Below are 18,822 nucleotides of genomic sequence, written 5' to 3'. Positions count from 1 at the left end.
GACAATTGCACGTAGATTCTCTCCTGCTCAGCTGTGGGGATAGGTTTTCTCCAGAGCACCCAGCCTTGGTCCTTGCTATGCTCCTGCTGAAATCAGTGTTAAAGCGCCCATTGACATTAGCAAGAGCAACACTGACCCCGACAGAAGATCCTTTCCAAGATGCATATTTTGGTCCATCGGATACCCAAGTTTCCATTGCTGTAGTAGGCAAGTCTAGAACCTGGGGCTGCAGGGTCCTGGGTGGCTGATGCCTTAACCTCATCACTGGCAAGCCAGATGAAACAGCACCCACAAATGGCTGGTGAGTATGGCAATGTAGGAAGTACTGCCCACAGAGACCAAAGCACCAGAACTTTGCAGCCACCTGTTTTTTCAGCAGTGACTATTAAAAGCAGCAAAGGTATCTGAGCAACAGTGCAGACTCTGGCTTACTACTGCTACTGACCTCATCCCATACCCCCTTTTGCTCCTGATTCCTGCTTTTGACCTTGGCCCAGCTCAACCTGGGTTCCCATCTCCTGACTCAGCTTGGCTATTAGGCACAGCTCCTGCCTTCCACCCTGGCCCAGTGGACGTGACTGGTCTGCCTGTCTACACCCTGGCCTTTGTAGTCAGGAGCATGGATGGGACCCAGGGGAATTGAAAGGTGATGTTCAGAATACCTCCCATGTCTGACGTGGCTGCCAGAAAGGGTAGCGGCACAAGCCAGGAGCTGCAAACCCATGAGCGTTCACTTTTGTTTAGAGCCCAGGATAGTGACCTACCACAAGTGGCGGTGATGATGTAGTCTCTGGCAGTTCCTACAACAGCGGCTTCAGTTTTCTCACCAGCCTTCTGGTCGTCATTACCAGATGCCAGGGTGAGCTCTGGATTTTCTGTGCGGGGGTGGAAGAGGTAGTTATTTGGAAAGTGGTGTGCTGAGGCTTGCCTTCCCCCAGCCCTCCAATTTGGATACCGTCTCTCTCCCCATTTGGGATGGGCGTGTAGAGCAGGTTAATGAAATGCATGCCCTAGCCCCTGCTGCTCACATCTTCCAGATCGCTGTCTGTGTTCCTCATGGCTAAGGGAGATGAAATCCCCTCCAGGAAATTCTCATCCACCTTGTGGAACAGGAACGTCTGAGCTTCGGGAGCCAAAGAATAGAGAATTCTTCAGGGCAGAGAAGACTCCCATGTTTTGTCTCCACCTTCTCTTGCTGGAGGCTTTCAACTGGGAGAGGAATAACCAGATGGGTCAAACATGTCACAGGAATGGCTAGCCATTAGATGACCTTATTTGTTAGCTTTTAGTGGTATTGCCCATAGTTGTGTGATTCTCAGGGCCAGAATTTTCAGACAAAATCAGCTGCCCCGTGCCAGTTGAAGTCAGTGTAACCTGCTGGGGCTCAATACCAAGGAGTCTGCTCATCTGATGGGGAGGGAGCGTGGTCTAATGTGGAGAGCCAGAGTTGCCTGTTGTCTGATGGACAGAGCAAGGCCTTGAAGTCCTTCACCTCTCTGTTGCAGGAGGGCAGTGTTTTGCAGACTGGGGGGAAGGAGCGTGAAGGGGAGGGCGATGAGTCATCAGTCAGTGTTGATACAACCTTGTGAGATCATGAGGTGAAGGGTAAGGCAGGTTGTCAGCTCTTTCTGTACAACACCTGGCACAATGGGGGCCTGGGCCGTGGCTGGGGCTTCTAGGGGGCGACTGCAATATAAATCATAACGTGCTTCTGCTCTGAAGTTTGCTCTGGCTTTCCGTGGTTACACTCTGACGTGAGATGGAGCTTTCTGCAGGATGTGTCCTTGTAAACTTGAGTATCTAGGATTTCATAGCTGTTCCTGTGCAGCGGGGATAAAACTCAGGGCCTCTTGTTCCAGAAGCATGAACTGCTGCTGCTTCAGCTAAAGCAATATGGGGCCTAAGCCACAAAGATAAGCAGTCTAGATTCCTTTCTGTAGAGGGAAGTGGTGCGCATCCACAGTGGCCCATCCACAATGAGTAGGAACTTTACATGGAGCTGAAATCCCATTTATCAACTGCAAACAGGCAGTGTCATTGATAGAGCCAGGACCCATTGCAGGCTTTCTCTTCTCAGCTGCTGGGGGTGAGTGAAGTTTGACGGCATTGCCTGGGATTTCACAAGAACTGCCAGACTACATCTGACCAGAACTCAGTCTGTCCCTGTGTCCTGTCCCAGGTGGTGGTCAGGACCACGTACTTGAGAAGAAGATGTGAGAATCCAGCAGCAACACACATAGGATCCTCTGCCCTCCACATTTGCTCACGTCCTGACCCCTGACCCCCGTTTTTTTTTGAATGTTGCTCAGTTCTTGGCCTCAATAACTTCCTATGGCAGTGAGTTCCACATGTTAATGGGTTTCAGTGGGATCTATGCACCTGACTGCCATTTGTACCTTTGAGAATCTTCCCCTGGAGCAGTGTTGCAGATGTTATGAGTACATCAGCTGAAGGTATTATTGATAGTTGTAAGTAGTGCTCTACCAAATTCATGGCCATGAAGAAAACATCACAGATTGTGAAATCTGATCTCCTCCTATTAAATCTGTTTTTTTTTCCTGTGTGGCTTTGCCGTATAGTATACAGATTTCATGGCGGAGACCAGCATTTCTCAAACTCGGGGTCCTGGCCCAAAATAGAGTTGGGGGTTGCCAGGTTATTTTGGGGAAGAGGTCCTCAATATTCCCACCCTTGCTTCTGTGCTGCCTTCAAAGCAGGGCAGCCAGAGAACGTTTGTTGGCTGGGCACCTTGTTCTGAAGGCATCACCCTGCCAACAGCAGTACAGAAGTCAGGGTGGCAGTACAATTCCAGGCCATCCTTACTTCTTTGCTGCTGCCAGTGGTGGTCTGCCTTTTAGAGCTGGGATCCTGGCCAGCAGCAGCAGCACAGAAGTAAGGGTAGCAGTAGCACAAGCCCCCTGCAATAATCTTGCAGTCTCCCCACAACTCTTTTCTGGGTCTGGACCCTTGCAATTATGACACTGTGAAATTTCAGATTTAAATAGCTGAACTCATGAAATTTACTATTTTAAAAATCCTGTGACTGTGAAATTGACCAAGATGGGCTGTGAATTTGGTGCGGCCTGGTTATAAGCAATCTGTTGACCTCCTGTTTTTATGTTGTTGTGCCCAGGGCCTACCAAGAACGGGGACAAATTGTGTGAGGTGCGGCATGTACACAGAATAAGAGATAGTCCATACATTCTCAGAAGATAAGGCAGATGAAGGGTTAAGGGCAGGGTAAGGGTATAACAGACAGGCTGAGTGGTTAGAGCCAGGGTTTGCAGATAATGCTGCAATTGTGCAGTTGATCACCCATTTGTTAAAACAGCTGTTGAACACATATTAACCCCTTGTAAACTGTTCACAGATGTCCCCTCCACGGAAAGTCTGACCAAAATGTAGTCACCCCAGCTCTGGTTTTTTTCTGTAGTCACCCTGCTCCCCTCCTACCACAGGTACCCAACATCTGCACAGTCTCTGGAGTGCCTGCCGGCATGAGGCAGTGCGGCTACAATGGCTGTGTGTGTGTGCGTTCACCCATGAACATCAGCTGGGGCATGGGAATCCTTGTTTAAAAATGTCTGGCTAATAAAACTCTGCAGGGCTGTGTGGGCTCTCTACCCCCGGGGGTGATGGATAGTGAGCCCTTTAGGGAGGGAGCCGGCATAATTAATTAGAGCTTCCAGAAAGGAGGAGAGTGGGAGATTAATTTGTGCTGATTAGCGCCAGGGAAAACCCAGGGTTGCTGTGATCCATTGGATGAGTGTATCTAACAGGGCACCTGGCTCTGTGTGGCAGAGAGGAAAGAAGGAAAAGAGGCACAAAGCATACGGCAGAAGGAATACCGTCGTGCTGCAGGGCTCATCTGAGGCCAGTGAGATAACACAGGTGTAAGGGCAGGATGAGGATGCAAAGCCATGGGGAGCATAAGGGACAGAGCAAGTGGAGCCTTAAAGTGGCCTCGCTTAAAACTACACCCTTCCCCTGGCTGCAATAAGATGGGCCCGCTCCTCGAGATAGCCAGGTGTGCAGTATGTCTCCAGGTGCGCCCTGCTTGGATGAAGGCATGCAATGCCCTGCTTGGAGCGATACACCCACGTGAGCACCGACTGGGAGACTGTGCTGGAAATAGCTGCCCCCAGGGCGACTAATCTGTCCTGTTTCCTGTGCTGCCACAGCTGCGCTCTGTTTTTAGGGGCCTGCCCGCAGCAGAGGTAACACAGGGATGGCTCTTGAAGATGGAAATCAGCCTGCTCGCAGGTTCATGTATAGACCTGAAGTGTAGCCCTCGAGAATGAGAGGGATGGGACGCAGCTCCCGGGGGAAAAAGGATTGTGTAAGCCTGTTTCCAACCCAGACTATGGGGGTGGTGGCAGAGGGCAGGGGACACTATGCAGAACTGCCAAGGCCTAAGGATAGTTGTATAGCAGCTCAACTGCAGTTCACTAGTGCGATGTGATTCACACAAGTGCAGCACCAGTCGTATGAATACAGCTATGACTCAGAATCCCAGTGCTGCCAAGACCGTGGTGGACTTCCAGCTGTGGGGCTAGGGAGCGATGATTCAGACCCAGCATGAGCTGTAGTAGGGAGGGCATGTGGATGCACAGCAGATGGGATTTGTGGAGTGAGTCCTGCCCAGCAGCTAGCATCTGCCCTGTGGTGTGTTCAGCATGGTGTTTTTTCTTTCTGTGCTGGAAAGAGAATAGAAGCGCTGGGGAAAGAGGCTGGATGGACAGTCGTCCCAAAAGTTCTCTGGCCACAGGGCAGGCTGTCCCAGTCACTGGGCCTCAGCTCTGACCTGGAGGGAGGGCTGGAACAGCTGGGGACTAGCAGACAAGCGTTGTCAGAAAGCGGATGCTGCTCCTAAAGTGACGAATGGCTTGCATTTTCTAGCTCTGGCCTCTGCACTTGAAGCCTTGAGCCCAGTTTAACTGTGTAGATTTGTACAGTAGAAGAATGCTTTGGTCCCTGCATCCTCTCCTGCCATCCAGATGAATGACTGGAAGAGCTGAATTGTAGATCAGAGAAGGGCTGCTCTGCTGGCACGTTCACGTATCCGGGTGAAGTTCAGGGGTCAGAATGAGACTTGTGCACTATCTGGGTCCCACTCTGGAGCGCTGCTCGGATCTCTGTGAAATCACCCTGGACCAGGTGGGGTCTGTCACACCTTGTGAACTGCAGTGCTGGCAGGGCTGGTTTCCGCACGAGGAACTGAGAAGGAAAGTGTGAAACAAGAATGGCTGTGCAAGTGAAAAAAGTGTTACTGGCACAATGAAGACCTGGCTTCAATTCCTGATTCTGCCTTTGGCTGGATGGGTGGCCTCTGGCAAATCTTGTCCCACCCCCATGCCTCCAGTTCCCAATATATAAAAAGTAGATTATGATCCAGACGTCCTTTGCAGAACTCTTTGAGATCTAAGGCTGGGAAAGGAGCTAGAAATTACTGTTGTACTCACTCATTTCCTTTAGGGACAGTCTGTTTTTTAAATCACATCCATTCTGGCAGCTCAGTGGGCACTGATCCTTTCATGGCATGTCCTTGCTCTTGCCTGTACTAATTTGATGCCTTTTTTAACCAGGTATGGTGAGAAGGGGAAAGCCATCAGAATCGAAAAGGTCATCTATACAGGGAAGGAAGGCAAAAGCTCCCGGGGCTGTCCGATAGCTAAGTGGGTAAGTGCCAGCTGTCTCAGACAAGATGGGTTTCCCCAGTTATCCATCATCTGAGCGTCATCTCGAAGTCACCTTGTGCTTTGGGGAAATGGGGTGATCAGAAAATTTATCTGCAGTCATGGGACAGATGCTCAGAGTCCGTGGGGGTGGGCATAAGAATGAAGGGATGGAGGTTAGCTGCAGAGTAGATTCATTCACACAATCCATGAGAGTAGAATATTCACACAATCCATCGCCTGCCGGAGTACCTTTCTCATTCTTACATTAAAAAATGTTAGCGAGCTCTTTCTAACTCAGATCCATCTCTCTAATTCTATTTCTATAATCTGGCCATCTCATCTGATTTATTGGATCTAATCCGTCTGGTGAAATTGATGTGATCTAATCTATTTTTCACTAATCTGCTCTGTATCCAATCTGCTGTAACCTGATCTAAAACAGCTCTCTGATTTGAGCTAGTCTCTCTGACCTACTCTAATCTGTTCAATTTGCTCTTGTAATCTAACTACAGGCAGGAGGATGGTTAAAATGCTGGCTGGGCATTCCACCAATCTGGACCCAATTTCTTCACCATATGACCTGGGGCAAGCTTGTGGAGTGCTCTACTCTGGGTAGACACAAATGATAGTCTTGATCCAAGAGCAACAGGATGAAATCCTATGGCCCATGTTCTGCAGCACACTAGGGGTATGTCTACACAGCAGCCTTATTTTGAAATAAGCTATTGTGGAAGAGCTTATTTTGAAATAATGCTGCTACACCCAAAAAGGCATTTTGCAATAGCACTTACAGCGTCTACCCACATGGAACCTATTTCAAAACAGAGTTGTTGGACACACTATGGCTTATTTCAAAATAGGCCCGACTCCCCATAGAAGGAGGCTTACCAATTTTGAAATAAGACAACTGCTATTTCAAAATAACTTCAAAATTGCAGTTGCATTGTGTAGACGCTAGGTTAGTTGTTAAATAACTTTGCTGTGTCGCCCTACCCTAGATGCTTGAATTGTTCCATTCTGGATTTCAAGTCAGTTAAGTCACTTATCATTCTGTGCCTCTGGGGATAACATTGCCTCTTTTGTGTGCCTTGTCCGTGTCTGTTTAGACCACAAATTCTTTGCCTCCTTGTCTCGTCCTGTGTGTAGATACAGTTTAGTTGGAGCCACCACATGATACTGATATAAATAATAATAATTGAGTCTGCCGTAATGCATCTTGCTATTTGTGCCCTGCTCAGCTGCATGTTATCTGGGCAGCTTTCCCTTCTTCTTTCTTCACACTGACCCTCCCCATTTCTTCTCTCCCCCGTTATCCCTTTAACCACTGTCCTCCCATTTCTGGTCCCACCTGGTCCCTCTTTCTGCCCAGAGCACGGCAGCCAGCCAGCCAGCTACAGACTGGATGCGCTGTGTTTCCAGCAGCCACTTCGAAATGGTACAAACTCTAAATGGGAAGGTTATGGGACATTAAACCTACGCCCTAGTACCTGAACTCACTGGGAAGTGAACTGTTCCATGGACCAGGCGCCATCCACAGACTGAGCCAGGAGGGCTCTGCTGGGGGCAGTTCTCTGGGTAGCTCTACACTAGACCTGAAAGTCGATTCCAGATACCGAATTCCAGCTAAGATGACTGCAGAGCTGGAATCAGCATATCGAAGATTGATTTATCAGGCCATTCTCGTGGAGGGAGATTGACGGGAGAAACTTTCCCGTCAACCTCCCTTACTTCTTGAGAGAATGAGACATATCAGGGTTGGCTGTCGAGCCCTGATGGTTCAATTTAGTGCGTCCCTAATAGGTGCGCTAAATCCAGCCCCAGAGGATTGACCCTGACTGGGTCAACGTTCTGGTGAGTATAGATGTATCCTTTATTTCATGAGAGCCATAGGCCTCTTTCCATTTTGGGTTGCAGTTTTGGTGGCTTGACATTTTTAGTTGGGTGATACTGAACTACTCCGGAGGGGCCCAGTTCTGTCTTGAGTAATGTCTGCTCCTGGCAGCAGATCCTTGGTTGCTCAGGGCATGGAAGTCAGGTACTGTCCAGTTGGCCAGTGTTAGGTTATGGCAACCCACCAAAAGCTGCACACGGTGGGTTAACCTGCCCAGGCTAGCTTGAGTGCAGCTAGCTTGGGTACCAACAGCAGTGTAAACAGCACAGTCTGGACTGCCATGCTCTGAAGTATGCCCTGTCCTGTTCACACTACTGCAGTTACCGTCACTAGCTGCATTAGGGTAAGGGAGCCTCTTCTGGCTGCATAGCCCTGCCCTCAGTTGGCTCCAGCGAGAGATTGAATGAATCACAGCAAACTCTCCACATAACGGACTAATGCGAGTGTCCATTAAAACTGAAAGTCTGTTATATCCAAGGGTTTACTCCAAGCATTTGCTCCTCCAGCTCTGAGCCACCCACGCTCTGCCCTGAGTGCGGCAGCTCCCCTGGCTCTGAGCTGTCACCACCATGTTTCCCCCACACCCAGCCCCCCACACTGGGATCACAGCAACCACAGGGTCCCTGGCTGTGGCTGGGATCACTACCACAGATCTCAGCCACGGGGGAAGCGTACAGCGGTGGTGGCTCTCCAAGCCATGGGTAGGGACCCCACGGCTGTGGCAGTCTTAGCCATGGGGGGACTGGTGGCATCTCTGGCGAGTCGCCATTTACAGTACTGTAGAATACCGTACTGTACTCTACTTTCTTTGGGGGGAGGCTAGCGGACGTCTGTTATTACCAATGTCTGGTAAAATGGGGTCCGCTGTATCACGGGTTTACCGTAATCAAATTAAACCCTACCAGCGGAGAGAAGAATCAGAGCCTGTGTGTTCCAAATCACCTGCTTGGGTTTGGCTAATTTGCATGCTGCATTATATGGAATATCGCACATGGGGATTTGTGGCTGGAGGGTGGGGTTTATCCCCCAGACCCGTGCTTCTCTGGGGAGTCCCACTGCATTTATGGGGTCCCAGGCATTTCCATCCTAAACTCAGCTGAGCCCCAGGGACTGGAGAAAAGCAGGGGGAATGCAGAAGTGGAAAAGGAATCTTAAGTGCAGAAGGAGAAAGTAGGGATGTAAAATCCTGTTTAATTAGTTAACCGGTTAAACGTTCAGTCGGTTGCTGGTTTGCGGAGGGATGGCAGCTGGCTGGTACTGCTGCCGAAGGGGGTCTCTCAAGAGGCTCTGTTAGCTGAGTTGAGTAGCTGCCTCGGACCAAAACTGTTTTCATGGTGTTTTAAAGCAGGAAAGGTGCCGTTCTACCAAAAGCCCAGTGTCAAGGTGGAGGTGGTTGCTAGGTAGCCATGGGGGGGAAGCTGTACCTCGATATCCACTGTGCAGCTGTACCCCAAAGCCAAAGTGAGTATTAATGTTCATTTGATGCAGGAAGAATAAGTCAAGTTTGAATGTTACCTATATCCAGGCAGTCAGCTCCTTGATTTCTTTTAGAGCATGTCCGATGCATTTTTAACCCATTTTTTGCTGGTGCTCGGGGAGAGAAATAAAGTGATTTCTACCCCGAGTCCTTGCATTTCTGTGTGGAAACAGTGGGGGATGTGTGTGGCAGACGTGACCTGGATTCAAACATCTCCAGACATTGGAGGTGGGGGGGGAGTGTGTGTGTGGTGGGGGGATCACTGATGCTTTTGTAAAAGAAGGAAACCCCCACCAGAGTCAGATGCAGGCTGGATGGAAAGTGTGTTTCCTATGCCACGACTCTGTCAGGTCCTCCACATTAACCTGGGCCAGAACTTGGCTGAGAGGGCAGCATGGGGAACTTAGCTGCTTCAAGAAGCAGTGTCTGTGTATGGGCAGGAAATAGACTGAATCAGTGCTGGACGGCTGCCCCCATCCAGGTATAGCTGCTGCTTTTGGAGGTGAGACGTGCAGAAGTCCTGACGGCTTGGGTGGGGGTGGGGGGTGGGATGTGGTCGAGAGCAGCAGCTGGGTGGGCGTGAAAAGCAGTCAGCGTGAGGAATTCCCCTCCGTCTCAGCAGTGAGTGAGTACCAGGATGTGAGAGTAGCAATGTGTGTCATGGAGTAGTCGATGTGGAAGTGAAAGGCTGTGGTTGAGTAGGTCAGTTGGTCCTTCACTGCATTAGGGAAATTTTGCAGAATTTCCCACTGTTGCTAGCCCCTGCTCAGCATTGCAGCTGTAAGTGCCCTGATCAGAGTAGGTCTGAGAGGTGCGGGGTGGTATCCTAGCTCCCGGGGGTCAATGGGGTCTTTCCCTTTGGCTTTTATTGTGGTCAGGATTTCACTCTTGAGGCTTAGAAGGCTGGGGGCCTGTCTACACGAGGGCTATCAAGGCAGCTTGCAGCAGTGCACACGAAACTTGTGTTAAGCGTGGAAGGAAAAGTTCTGCAAAGTTTGCATGTAATTCCCAAGCCCTTCGGGGGGCGGGGGGGGGATCACTCTTGGTGTTCCTGGTAAGCTGAGCACTTGGGCAGCTGCCCAGAAGAGATCCAGGTGCCGCCCAGCTGATTAGCTGAACACCCACAGAGGGCAGCGTGTGTTTCTATTTGTGGTGCATATCCAATCATGCCTTGGTGCACAGAACAAAATTTATTCTGCCCATGGATAAAAAAAATCAGGCGGAACATTGGTCACCAGCATCAACCCTGGGACTCTCTGGGACCATGTGCCTGCAGGGCCTGAGCTAAATGACCCACATCTGTTGGCCAGTCATGTGGCAGGTTCACCAACCCCTGCTAGAGAAGGACACAGCCCAGAACACTGAGTGGGAGAAGGTGATAAGCACGTGACCCAAGTGTCTGAGAGATCATTTCAACCCACGCTGATGTTAGACCAGCTGCACAGCTCCCGTGCTTTAGCTCATAGGAACTGCTGTGATTACTACTGTAGACTGGCCCAGTCATGACACTGCAATTCCAGTTGCACTCGTTGAAATCAGTGCAGATTTTGCTCAAAGAAGGGATTCCAGGATTGGGTTATGTGTGTGGATTGGGAGGTACACACACAATTTTCTCTTGCGTTTGGAGCCAAATCCTTGGGCTGTTAGTCTGTTAATTCTTCAGCAGGAACTTTGCCCTGGCAGGGACCTGAGTAGAGCTGGATGGGATTCCGCCACAAAGTGTTTTCCCCACCACCACCCAAAAAACCTAATTTGCTGAAACTTAAACTGTTTGAAGATAACATTGGTAGAGCCCTGTGTTGATGCAAATTTGGGATCTGCATCCAGTGTGCAGATATGGGAGCCGACAGCCATGCCAGGCCCCTGGGCAAGGTGGTGGTGGGGACTGTGCTTCTGGAAGGGGAATGGCCAAGAGGAGAAGGGGCGGGGCTGAGGGACCTCTGTGCTTTCCAGCCTGTGGTGCCCTTCCCCTCTCTCCAGAGCTGCCCGAAAAGCGCTGTTCAGTGTCCCCTCTGCCCCCCAGGTAGCCTTGTGAGCCATGAGGAGCACAACAATGCTGCTCCAGCAGTGAGTTAAAGGGCTTGGAGTTCTGGGCACCCAGAGCAATTACCCTCTTTGCTCCCCCTCTTCAGATATAAAATTTGAATCTGCAGCCACTGTGATCTGCAAACATGGTCTACTGGTATCCATGGATATACCATGCATAGCACTGAGTTCAACCAAACACTGAGTGTGAAAAGTTAGTAGTTAAAATAGTTTTGAAGTTGTCAAAACAGAAAATTTAAGTTTTTCAAGCTTACATGATGTTTCATTTCCAAATTTTGGTAAATTTACACGAGCAAAGTTTGGCTTTAAGAAGGAAAGAAAGAAAGAAGGAAAGGTAAAAAGGAAACCAAACTTTTCCACTGACCCTAAACCAATTTTTTTTTTTAAAGATTTTCAGTTTGCAGAATTTTTTGACATTTTGATTTTTCTGCCAATTTGAGAGAGCAGTAAGTTTTGCTTTGTTGAAAAGCCCTGTGGGATGGAAAAAAACATTTCCTGCCTCGCCCGAGATATGAGTGAGAACTAAAGATCTGGCCCCATAACGCTGTCACAGATCTAGACAGATGTGATCCGGGCTTCCGAAAATGACTTGTGATTCAAGCACGCAGCCAGAGACACCGTAATGGGCTGTGACTTTCAGAAAGTTCTGAGCACCTCCCTCAGAAGACTAGGCCCCTTTAAAGTAGACATCCAGGTTGACTCTTGAGAATCCCTTGCCATAGGGCTGTAATTTTAAAACATTTAGGGCATTTTAAAACATTTAGGGCAACCTTTCTGAAGCGGAGTGTCGAGATTTGAGTTTTCTGTTTGGGCCGAGTGCTGGTGATACTTTTTAAAGTCACTAATAGTCATACTCACAACAGCTTCATTAATAAATAAAAGAAAAGAAATAAGATGCTGAGCTTTACCGTTTAGGTGGTGGTTGGTAGCATAAGCTGGTCTTCTGTTAATCCACAGGCTTTGAGCAAGCGCTTGGCTTCATGGGGAAGGAAAGTGTGGCTGAGCTCCCGTCTCATGTGCCAATGAAAATCGGCTCGTGTGCCATTCTTGGCATGCATGCTGGAGGTTACTGACCCCTGTCAGAAGAACAGCTGTTGGGCTTGTGCCCTTGAATCCTAGAGAGGCCTCGAAAGTCTCACCCTTCCACTAAAGGTGTACACTTTAAGAATTTAGGTGCGGTCTTCTCATTTAACTAGTTACAAGGGTATAAAAACAAAGAATCAAAATCCTGGTCTGCCTGTATGTGGATCTGCATTCACGGTGACAATCTGAAGCCTCGTTCTTAAGCAAAGAAAGCCTTTGGCTAAGCATAAACTGGGAACCATACAGTCATGACCTCGTGTTTAAATAAGGCAATTTGGGGCTGTTAAAAAGGTGATCCAGTCTGTCATGTCCAGATACAGGGAAGAACCCAGAAGATTTAAAGAAAGCTTTAAGTTGATAGCTTTCTGTCTGGCAAGGACCCACAGATCAATAGTTGGGGTTGTGAAATCCTGATTTCTTTGTTTTATCATTGTGGTCCCCACTTTTCAATAGTTGATCTGTATGTTGTCTGTCTGCATCTTTGATTGTTTCCGTCTGCTATATAATTAATTTTGCTCAGTGTAAATCAATTAAGGGGGTGACATATAAATGGTTAGCTAATCAAGTAATAGCTTGTCAGAACTGGTAGTTAAATTTCAGTAAAATAATTGGCTAAAGTTCTAAGTGAGACTGTTCCAGTATAAATTGGGGGAAAACAGGAAGTAATTTGGGGGAGAAGGAAATTGGATTCATGCTCCTTGAAAGCTAACCCCAATAAACTTCACCTGTTTGCCCCTCCAGGCTGCCACTATTGCTGTCCTCTGCCCATGTGAGGAGGTGGGAGGGTGAAGGGACAAGCCCTCTGTCAAAAGGGGCTGGATCGAGAACTCCCAAGGAATCTAGTTCTGTTTACCTGTTGGGTGCTAGTAGCACAGGCTGTGTCTGTACAACCTCCACCCCGTGACAGTGCCCTTGCTGTGTCTCAGCATTAAAGGGGCCCTGGAGGAGGGGAGGTTCCATTTGCATGGTTCATTTAGTCCTGAGATTGCCGACTTATTTTGCTAGACTTCTGACCACTGAGGTGCAGCATGTCCCAGCACAAGGGCCTTTATTCCCAGTGTTGCCCACCTGTGCAACCAAGTGCTGGTCACTGCATATCACTGTGCTTCTCTTTCTCTTCCCACTCTGTGCTTTGTCTGCTAAGACCGTTTGGAGCCAGGACGCTCTCTCACTAGAGGTCTGTACAGCTCCTCGCACAGCATATCCTGATCTCGGTGGGATTGCCAGGTGCTGTTCACAGTCATTGTGATTATTGGTCGCTTCCGAACAGATAGGGAGGGCCTGTTAGCTCTTCCTAGTCACTGCTGGCGAAAGCAAGAAGGAAAGCCTGTGTCCGAAAGCAGTTGGCTCCAGGTGTTTGTTGTGGTCATGCCTTCCCATCACCACCTTTGTCCTCTGCCGTTAACTGTGCGTGGCTGCTTTCCAGGTGATCAGGAGGCACAACCAGGAGGAGAAGCTGCTCTGCTTGGTAAGGCACCGAGCCGGTCACCACTGCCAGAATGCCGTCATCATCATTTTAATCCTGGCCTGGGAGGGCATCCCTCGCACCCTGGGTGACACGCTGTACCAGGAGCTCACGGACACGCTCACCAAATATGGAAACCCCACCAGTCGCAGATGCGGCCTCAATGATGAGTATGTTTCATTTGCGCTGCAGCCCGGGCACTGCAGCGTTGTCAAAATCTCTCTGCTAAGTTGGGCTGGGCCTTGCTTGGTTAGGAGATCTTCCTGGGGCTCTTTGGGGTAGGCGGTGTTCAAAGTCAGCGCTGCGCTGGTGTTGGTGGGACCACTGGTGCCAGAGTGTGGGGGCTTTCCCAATGGTGCATCAAACTGAGGCCGTGCTGACTTGTGGATGTTACAGATCTCATGGCACTTTCTTGCTGCCAGCATATCAGGGTCAGAGGTGGAAAAAGAACCCTCAGAATTACTTGAGTAAAAGTTCAGATGCTTTCACTTTCTGGATACTTGAGTACAATAAAGATGCAAGCGTATGCACAGGTGTACTTCTACTCAAGTAATTTTCCAGAGGAACACTGGTGACTTGTACTTAAGTATGCCCCCCCCCAAAAGCAGCTGTACTTTTAGTCAAGTAACTTTTGGGGTACTTTCCCCACCTCTGGCCGGGGTGCTAGAGACAACCCTGCATAGCCTCCGTAATATGTTGCTGGGTCCATAGAAAACTGTGGGATCCAGATCCCTTGTGCAGTTTTGGGATGGAAACCCAGGGGAGATTTGAGCCCAGATCCGTTTCAACTAAGGCTATATTTGGCCTGCGGCTGGGACATGGAATTCTTAGCTCAGGTAGACATGCTTTAAGCTAGTGAGCTAAAAAGAGCAGCATCACCATAGCTGTATGGGCAGTGGCTATGACTAGCTCCCTGAGTACAAGCCCACCCGATAGCTTACGTATGTACTCATGTGTCTAACCTGAGCTGCTGCACGTGCTTTCTCTGCCACGCTAGTATTTTTAGCATGCTGGCTCGTGTATGTCTGCCTGAGCTGGGAATCACACCAGCCACAGAGGAGACATAGCCTGCGTTTGGCCTGGGGCTTTCTGAGACGTGTTTGAAGCTGGAATTCGGGAGCTGCAAACAGCGGCAAGGAAACAGCTGCTTCATCCCTCCTGTGCAAAGAGAGACTAATGAGGGCTCTCCTCTCTCGGGCTCTCCCTGTTACAGATTTTTGTGCGTTGTATAGACTCACTGGGGCACTGCTTTGCCCAAAGCCAGATCCCAGCTGGGGACCAATGTGTTCTGCCTTTACACTGCAGCGTTCGCTGGGCACTGCATTGGTTCTAACAATGCTAGCATCCCCAGTGAATGGAATTCCTCCTTTTCTCTTACAGCCGGACCTGTGCATGTCAGGGCAAAGACCCCAACACATGCGGTGCTTCTTTCTCCTTCGGCTGCTCCTGGAGCATGTATTTCAATGGATGCAAGTATGCCCGAAGCAAAACTCCCCGGAAGTTCAGACTGGTGGGGGACAATCCCAAAGAGGTCAGTGAGATCCCTCTGTTAACTCAAGTAGGTGCTAGAGCTTGTAGATCCTGGCTTTATGGGAGGAAGGATACAAAAAGTAGTCCCAGTAAAACTTGGTAGAGCATTTCTGACATAACCTTTCTGTAACACATAGGGTGAAATCCTGGCCCTGGTGAAATCAGTGGCAAAACTCTCATTGTCTTCTTTGGAGCCAAGCGTTCACCCTGGGGATCTTCAGAGTAGGTAGCGATGCAACATGGTATAAAGCTTTCATACCTGCTCAGTTGGGGTGAGCCAAACAAGGTTAGAAGAACATAGGAATAGCCACGCGAGTCAGACCAAAAGTCCACCTGGCCCACACTGTATCCTCTCTTCTGAAAGTGGGCAATGAGCAGAACAGAATCATTAAGTGATCCCTCCCGTGTCGTCCATTCCCAGCTTCTGGCAAACAGAGGGTAGGGACACTGTTCCTGCGCATCCTGCCTGACAGCCATTGATTGGCCGATCCTCCATGAATTTATCTACCTCTTTTTTGAGTGCTTTTAAAGTACAGGTTGAACCGCTCTAATCCAGCACCTTTGGGAGGTCAGTGTTGCCTAGCAGCATTGCCAACACATCCACTGCTTACTGAACTCTTAGAAGACATTTGGGGTAGATTACAGCTAAATAAAAGCCCAGAACACTGAGGGTATGTCTACACAGCAGCCTTATCTCGAAATAAAATATTCCACAAGAGCTTTTCTGGAATAGCTTATTTCAAAATAATGCTGCTATACATAAAAGTGCAGTTTGAAATAGCACTTGGCTATTTTGAAACACAGCATTCAGACACATAGAGCGTATTTCGAAATAGAGCCATTGGCTGCGCTACGGCTTATTTCGAAATAGGTGCTGTTCTTCAGAAGCCAACAGGCACTATTCCTCATAAGCCAACTGCTATTTTGAAATTATTTTAAAATAGCGGTTGTGTCATGTAGACGCTAGGATTGTTATTTTGGAATAACTTTGCTGTGTAGATCTATCCTAAGACCAGGACTGGTGGCAGTAAACAAACTTTATGGGACTACAAGAAACCTGACCCCACTCATGATAAGTGGTCATCCAGCTAACTTAAATCATGCCAGATTATGGGTATTGGCAGGTGAGCGAGTTCCTGGACTAGAGGGTTTGAACCTGTAGTGGCCTTCACAACATCCTCTGGCAAGGAGTTCTATAAGCTGGCAGTGCGTGGTGTGAAGAAAAACTTCTTTCTGTTTGAAACCTGCTACCTAGCAAACAAGATCATATAGTGGCCTACACAGGGAGAAATTATCTGATGCTTGAGGGCTTTTTGGTCTAGGAAGCAAAGCAGAGAAGGGTCCAGTAGCTGGAAACCTGGAATCAGCAAATTTCAAACTAAATACAGATGCATAATTTTAACAGTGAAGGGAATTGGCCACTGGGACAGACAGACTGCAAGAGACGTGGTGGATTCCCCATCACTTAGAATCTGTGAAATAGTCTATCTTAGCCACAAGTGCTGGGATTGTTGGGATGAGGTTCTCTGGCCTGTGGGAGGCGGGAGACCGGACTGAGTGAGCACGGTGATCCCTTCTGAAGCCTGCATTGTTCACATGTGAATTTTCCACTTATGAGCCATCTCTCCCTTGCGCTGATGCTAACGCCCCTTATCCCAATGTGTTCCCCACCCCAACTGTGATCTGAAGAGACACTGAAGAATAAACTTACTCTCTCTTTGTCCCCCTTTCCAGGAAGAAGTGCTCAGAAACAGCTTTCAGGACTTGGCCACTGAAGTTGCTCCACTTTATAAGAGGCTGGCACCACAGGCCTATCAAAATCAGGTACCAAAGAAAACCATTCTTCCTCTCCTCTCTGAGATTAGCATTATGGACTCTTAGTGCAGGGCTGCTTGGTGTCTGCTTGGAGGGAGACGATCTTTCCCGTGTAACTGCTCAGCACTTAGACGTCCATAGTCCCAGCTGGAGCTAACTCTAGGTGGGCAAGAAGTGCCACTACCCAGAAGATAGTTACAAGTAGGAGGTGAAAGTGCTGATTATAATATTCTGTGGTCTGTAGTACCCTCTTGCGATCAGGAGCTATGTTATCAGTGGGAGGGGCATTCAGCAGCTGTCCTGTCATAGGTTGACACAGCACTGGGTATTTAAATTTCCCCCAGGAGTTCTCTAGCACTGCAGAGTGAATTTTGCCTGATGCAAACCCCTGGAGATGGTGGTCGGCAGTAGAAATGTAGGCATTTGTCCCTGGTGACACAGCCTGGAAGGGCATCCCTGTTGCATAATGCACAGACACAGCTTTGTAATAGTAAGCGTGTGACTTCAGTGTCGATATTTGCTTTTTCCTTGATTATCTGAAGAGACTCCGGTGCTGGGAGAACGTGCTAGACTGTGAGCCCTGGATGCCTCTGCTCTTCCCCAGGGTGGGCAGGTGCAGAACTAGCTCCCCCTGTGCAGGGTTCCCTCTAATTTTTAATACTGATGGGCAGAATAAATTTTTCTGTGCACCAAGGCATGTGTGGATGTGCACCACCAATAGCAACACATGCCGCTGGCTGTGGGTGCTCTGCTAATTGGCTGGGCGGCATCTGAATCTCTCCAGGATGGCTGCCCAAGCACTCAGCTTACAGGGAACGCTGCTTTCTTCCCAGGCCCTGGACTCCAGGCCGTTACTGAGGCAGGTTTGCTCAGTAAGGGGCACCTCCGATACAAGCAGGCTTCAAGGTGGCATCATTGTAAAAGGAAATGTCTCCATTCCCTCTGTGTAGGTTACAAACGAGGATATAGCAATAGACTGCCGGCTTGGTCTGAAAGAAGGAAGGCCGTTCTCTGGGGTGACCGCGTGTATGGACTTCTGCGCACATGCTCACAAGGATCAGCATAACCTCTACAACGGATGTACAGTGGTAAGGAAGCACTTTCTTTCTTGTCTTAGTGAAAGAGGGGGAGGAGGGCATCCTTCTTTTGCAAGGTCATCTTGGCACTGGGGGAAAGGTGCCAGGGTCTGCAATGTGACAACCACCCTCTCTGCCATCCCGCCTTTGCTCTGCCCTAGAGGTGGAGGTTCAGTCTCCATGGTGCCCTCAGACCTTTCCAGTGGGGCTGCTAAGGAATAATCAAAGCCGGCAGTGTGGCCTAGTGGAAGGAGCACTGGCTGGGCACTCATGAGACCTGGCTTCTAGTCCCAGGTCTGTTGCTGGGCAGCTTGGTGTAAGTCACTCTCTCTCTCTTTGCCATACGCAATGGGAATTGTGGGGCAGATTTGCAAAATGTTGTGACAGCTGCTGATGGCAAGTGCTGTGTCAGAACCGGGTGGTAGTGAGTGCCAGGTACACTGGGCTGGTTGTGCGCGGGAGTGAGAGACACAGATACACTGAGAACCACAACATGTCCCTCAGACACAAACATTTGACCTTTATTAACCTGGGTGCCTGTGAGATTCAACAGCCGGGGAACAAGGCAGGCTGAGGATTTTAGGGCTGCTTGCCTACTGGCTAAAGGACTGCTGCAAGGGGCTGTGAGCTGGGTCTGTAGCCGGTGGCCGTCATGTAGCTCCCCTGAAGTCAACGGAGCTGTTTGGATAGGCACGAGCAGAGGGGCTGGCCCCATGTCTCAAACTCGGGGTGTGTTCTGAAGCAAGTCTGTGTGTGCCAGC

The 18,822-nt window shown here is 49.2% G+C and overlaps 1 protein-coding gene across 1 annotated transcript in view; it reads left to right on the top strand.

The window, feature by feature from the left end:
* TET3 (tet methylcytosine dioxygenase 3) overlaps positions 1 to 18,822 on the top strand; it is a 159,167-nt gene that overhangs the window by 128,356 nt on the left and 11,989 nt on the right. Inside the window, exons 5-9 of the mRNA XM_074981893.1 lie at positions 5,586 to 5,679; positions 13,602 to 13,810; positions 15,021 to 15,171; positions 16,905 to 16,994; positions 17,936 to 18,073. Of these exons, the coding sequence (XP_074837994.1) occupies positions 5,586 to 5,679; positions 13,602 to 13,810; positions 15,021 to 15,171; positions 16,905 to 16,994; positions 17,936 to 18,073 (682 nt within the window). The remainder of the gene's footprint in view (positions 1 to 5,585; positions 5,680 to 13,601; positions 13,811 to 15,020; positions 15,172 to 16,904; positions 16,995 to 17,935; positions 18,074 to 18,822) is intronic.

This window comes from Carettochelys insculpta, chromosome 31 (genome assembly GCF_033958435.1).
Source record: "Carettochelys insculpta isolate YL-2023 chromosome 31, ASM3395843v1, whole genome shotgun sequence".
NCBI lineage: Eukaryota > Metazoa > Chordata > Testudines > Carettochelyidae > Carettochelys > Carettochelys insculpta.
The sequence above is the reverse complement of the archived record's forward strand: the minus strand, read 5'-3'. Positions and strand labels throughout refer to the sequence as shown.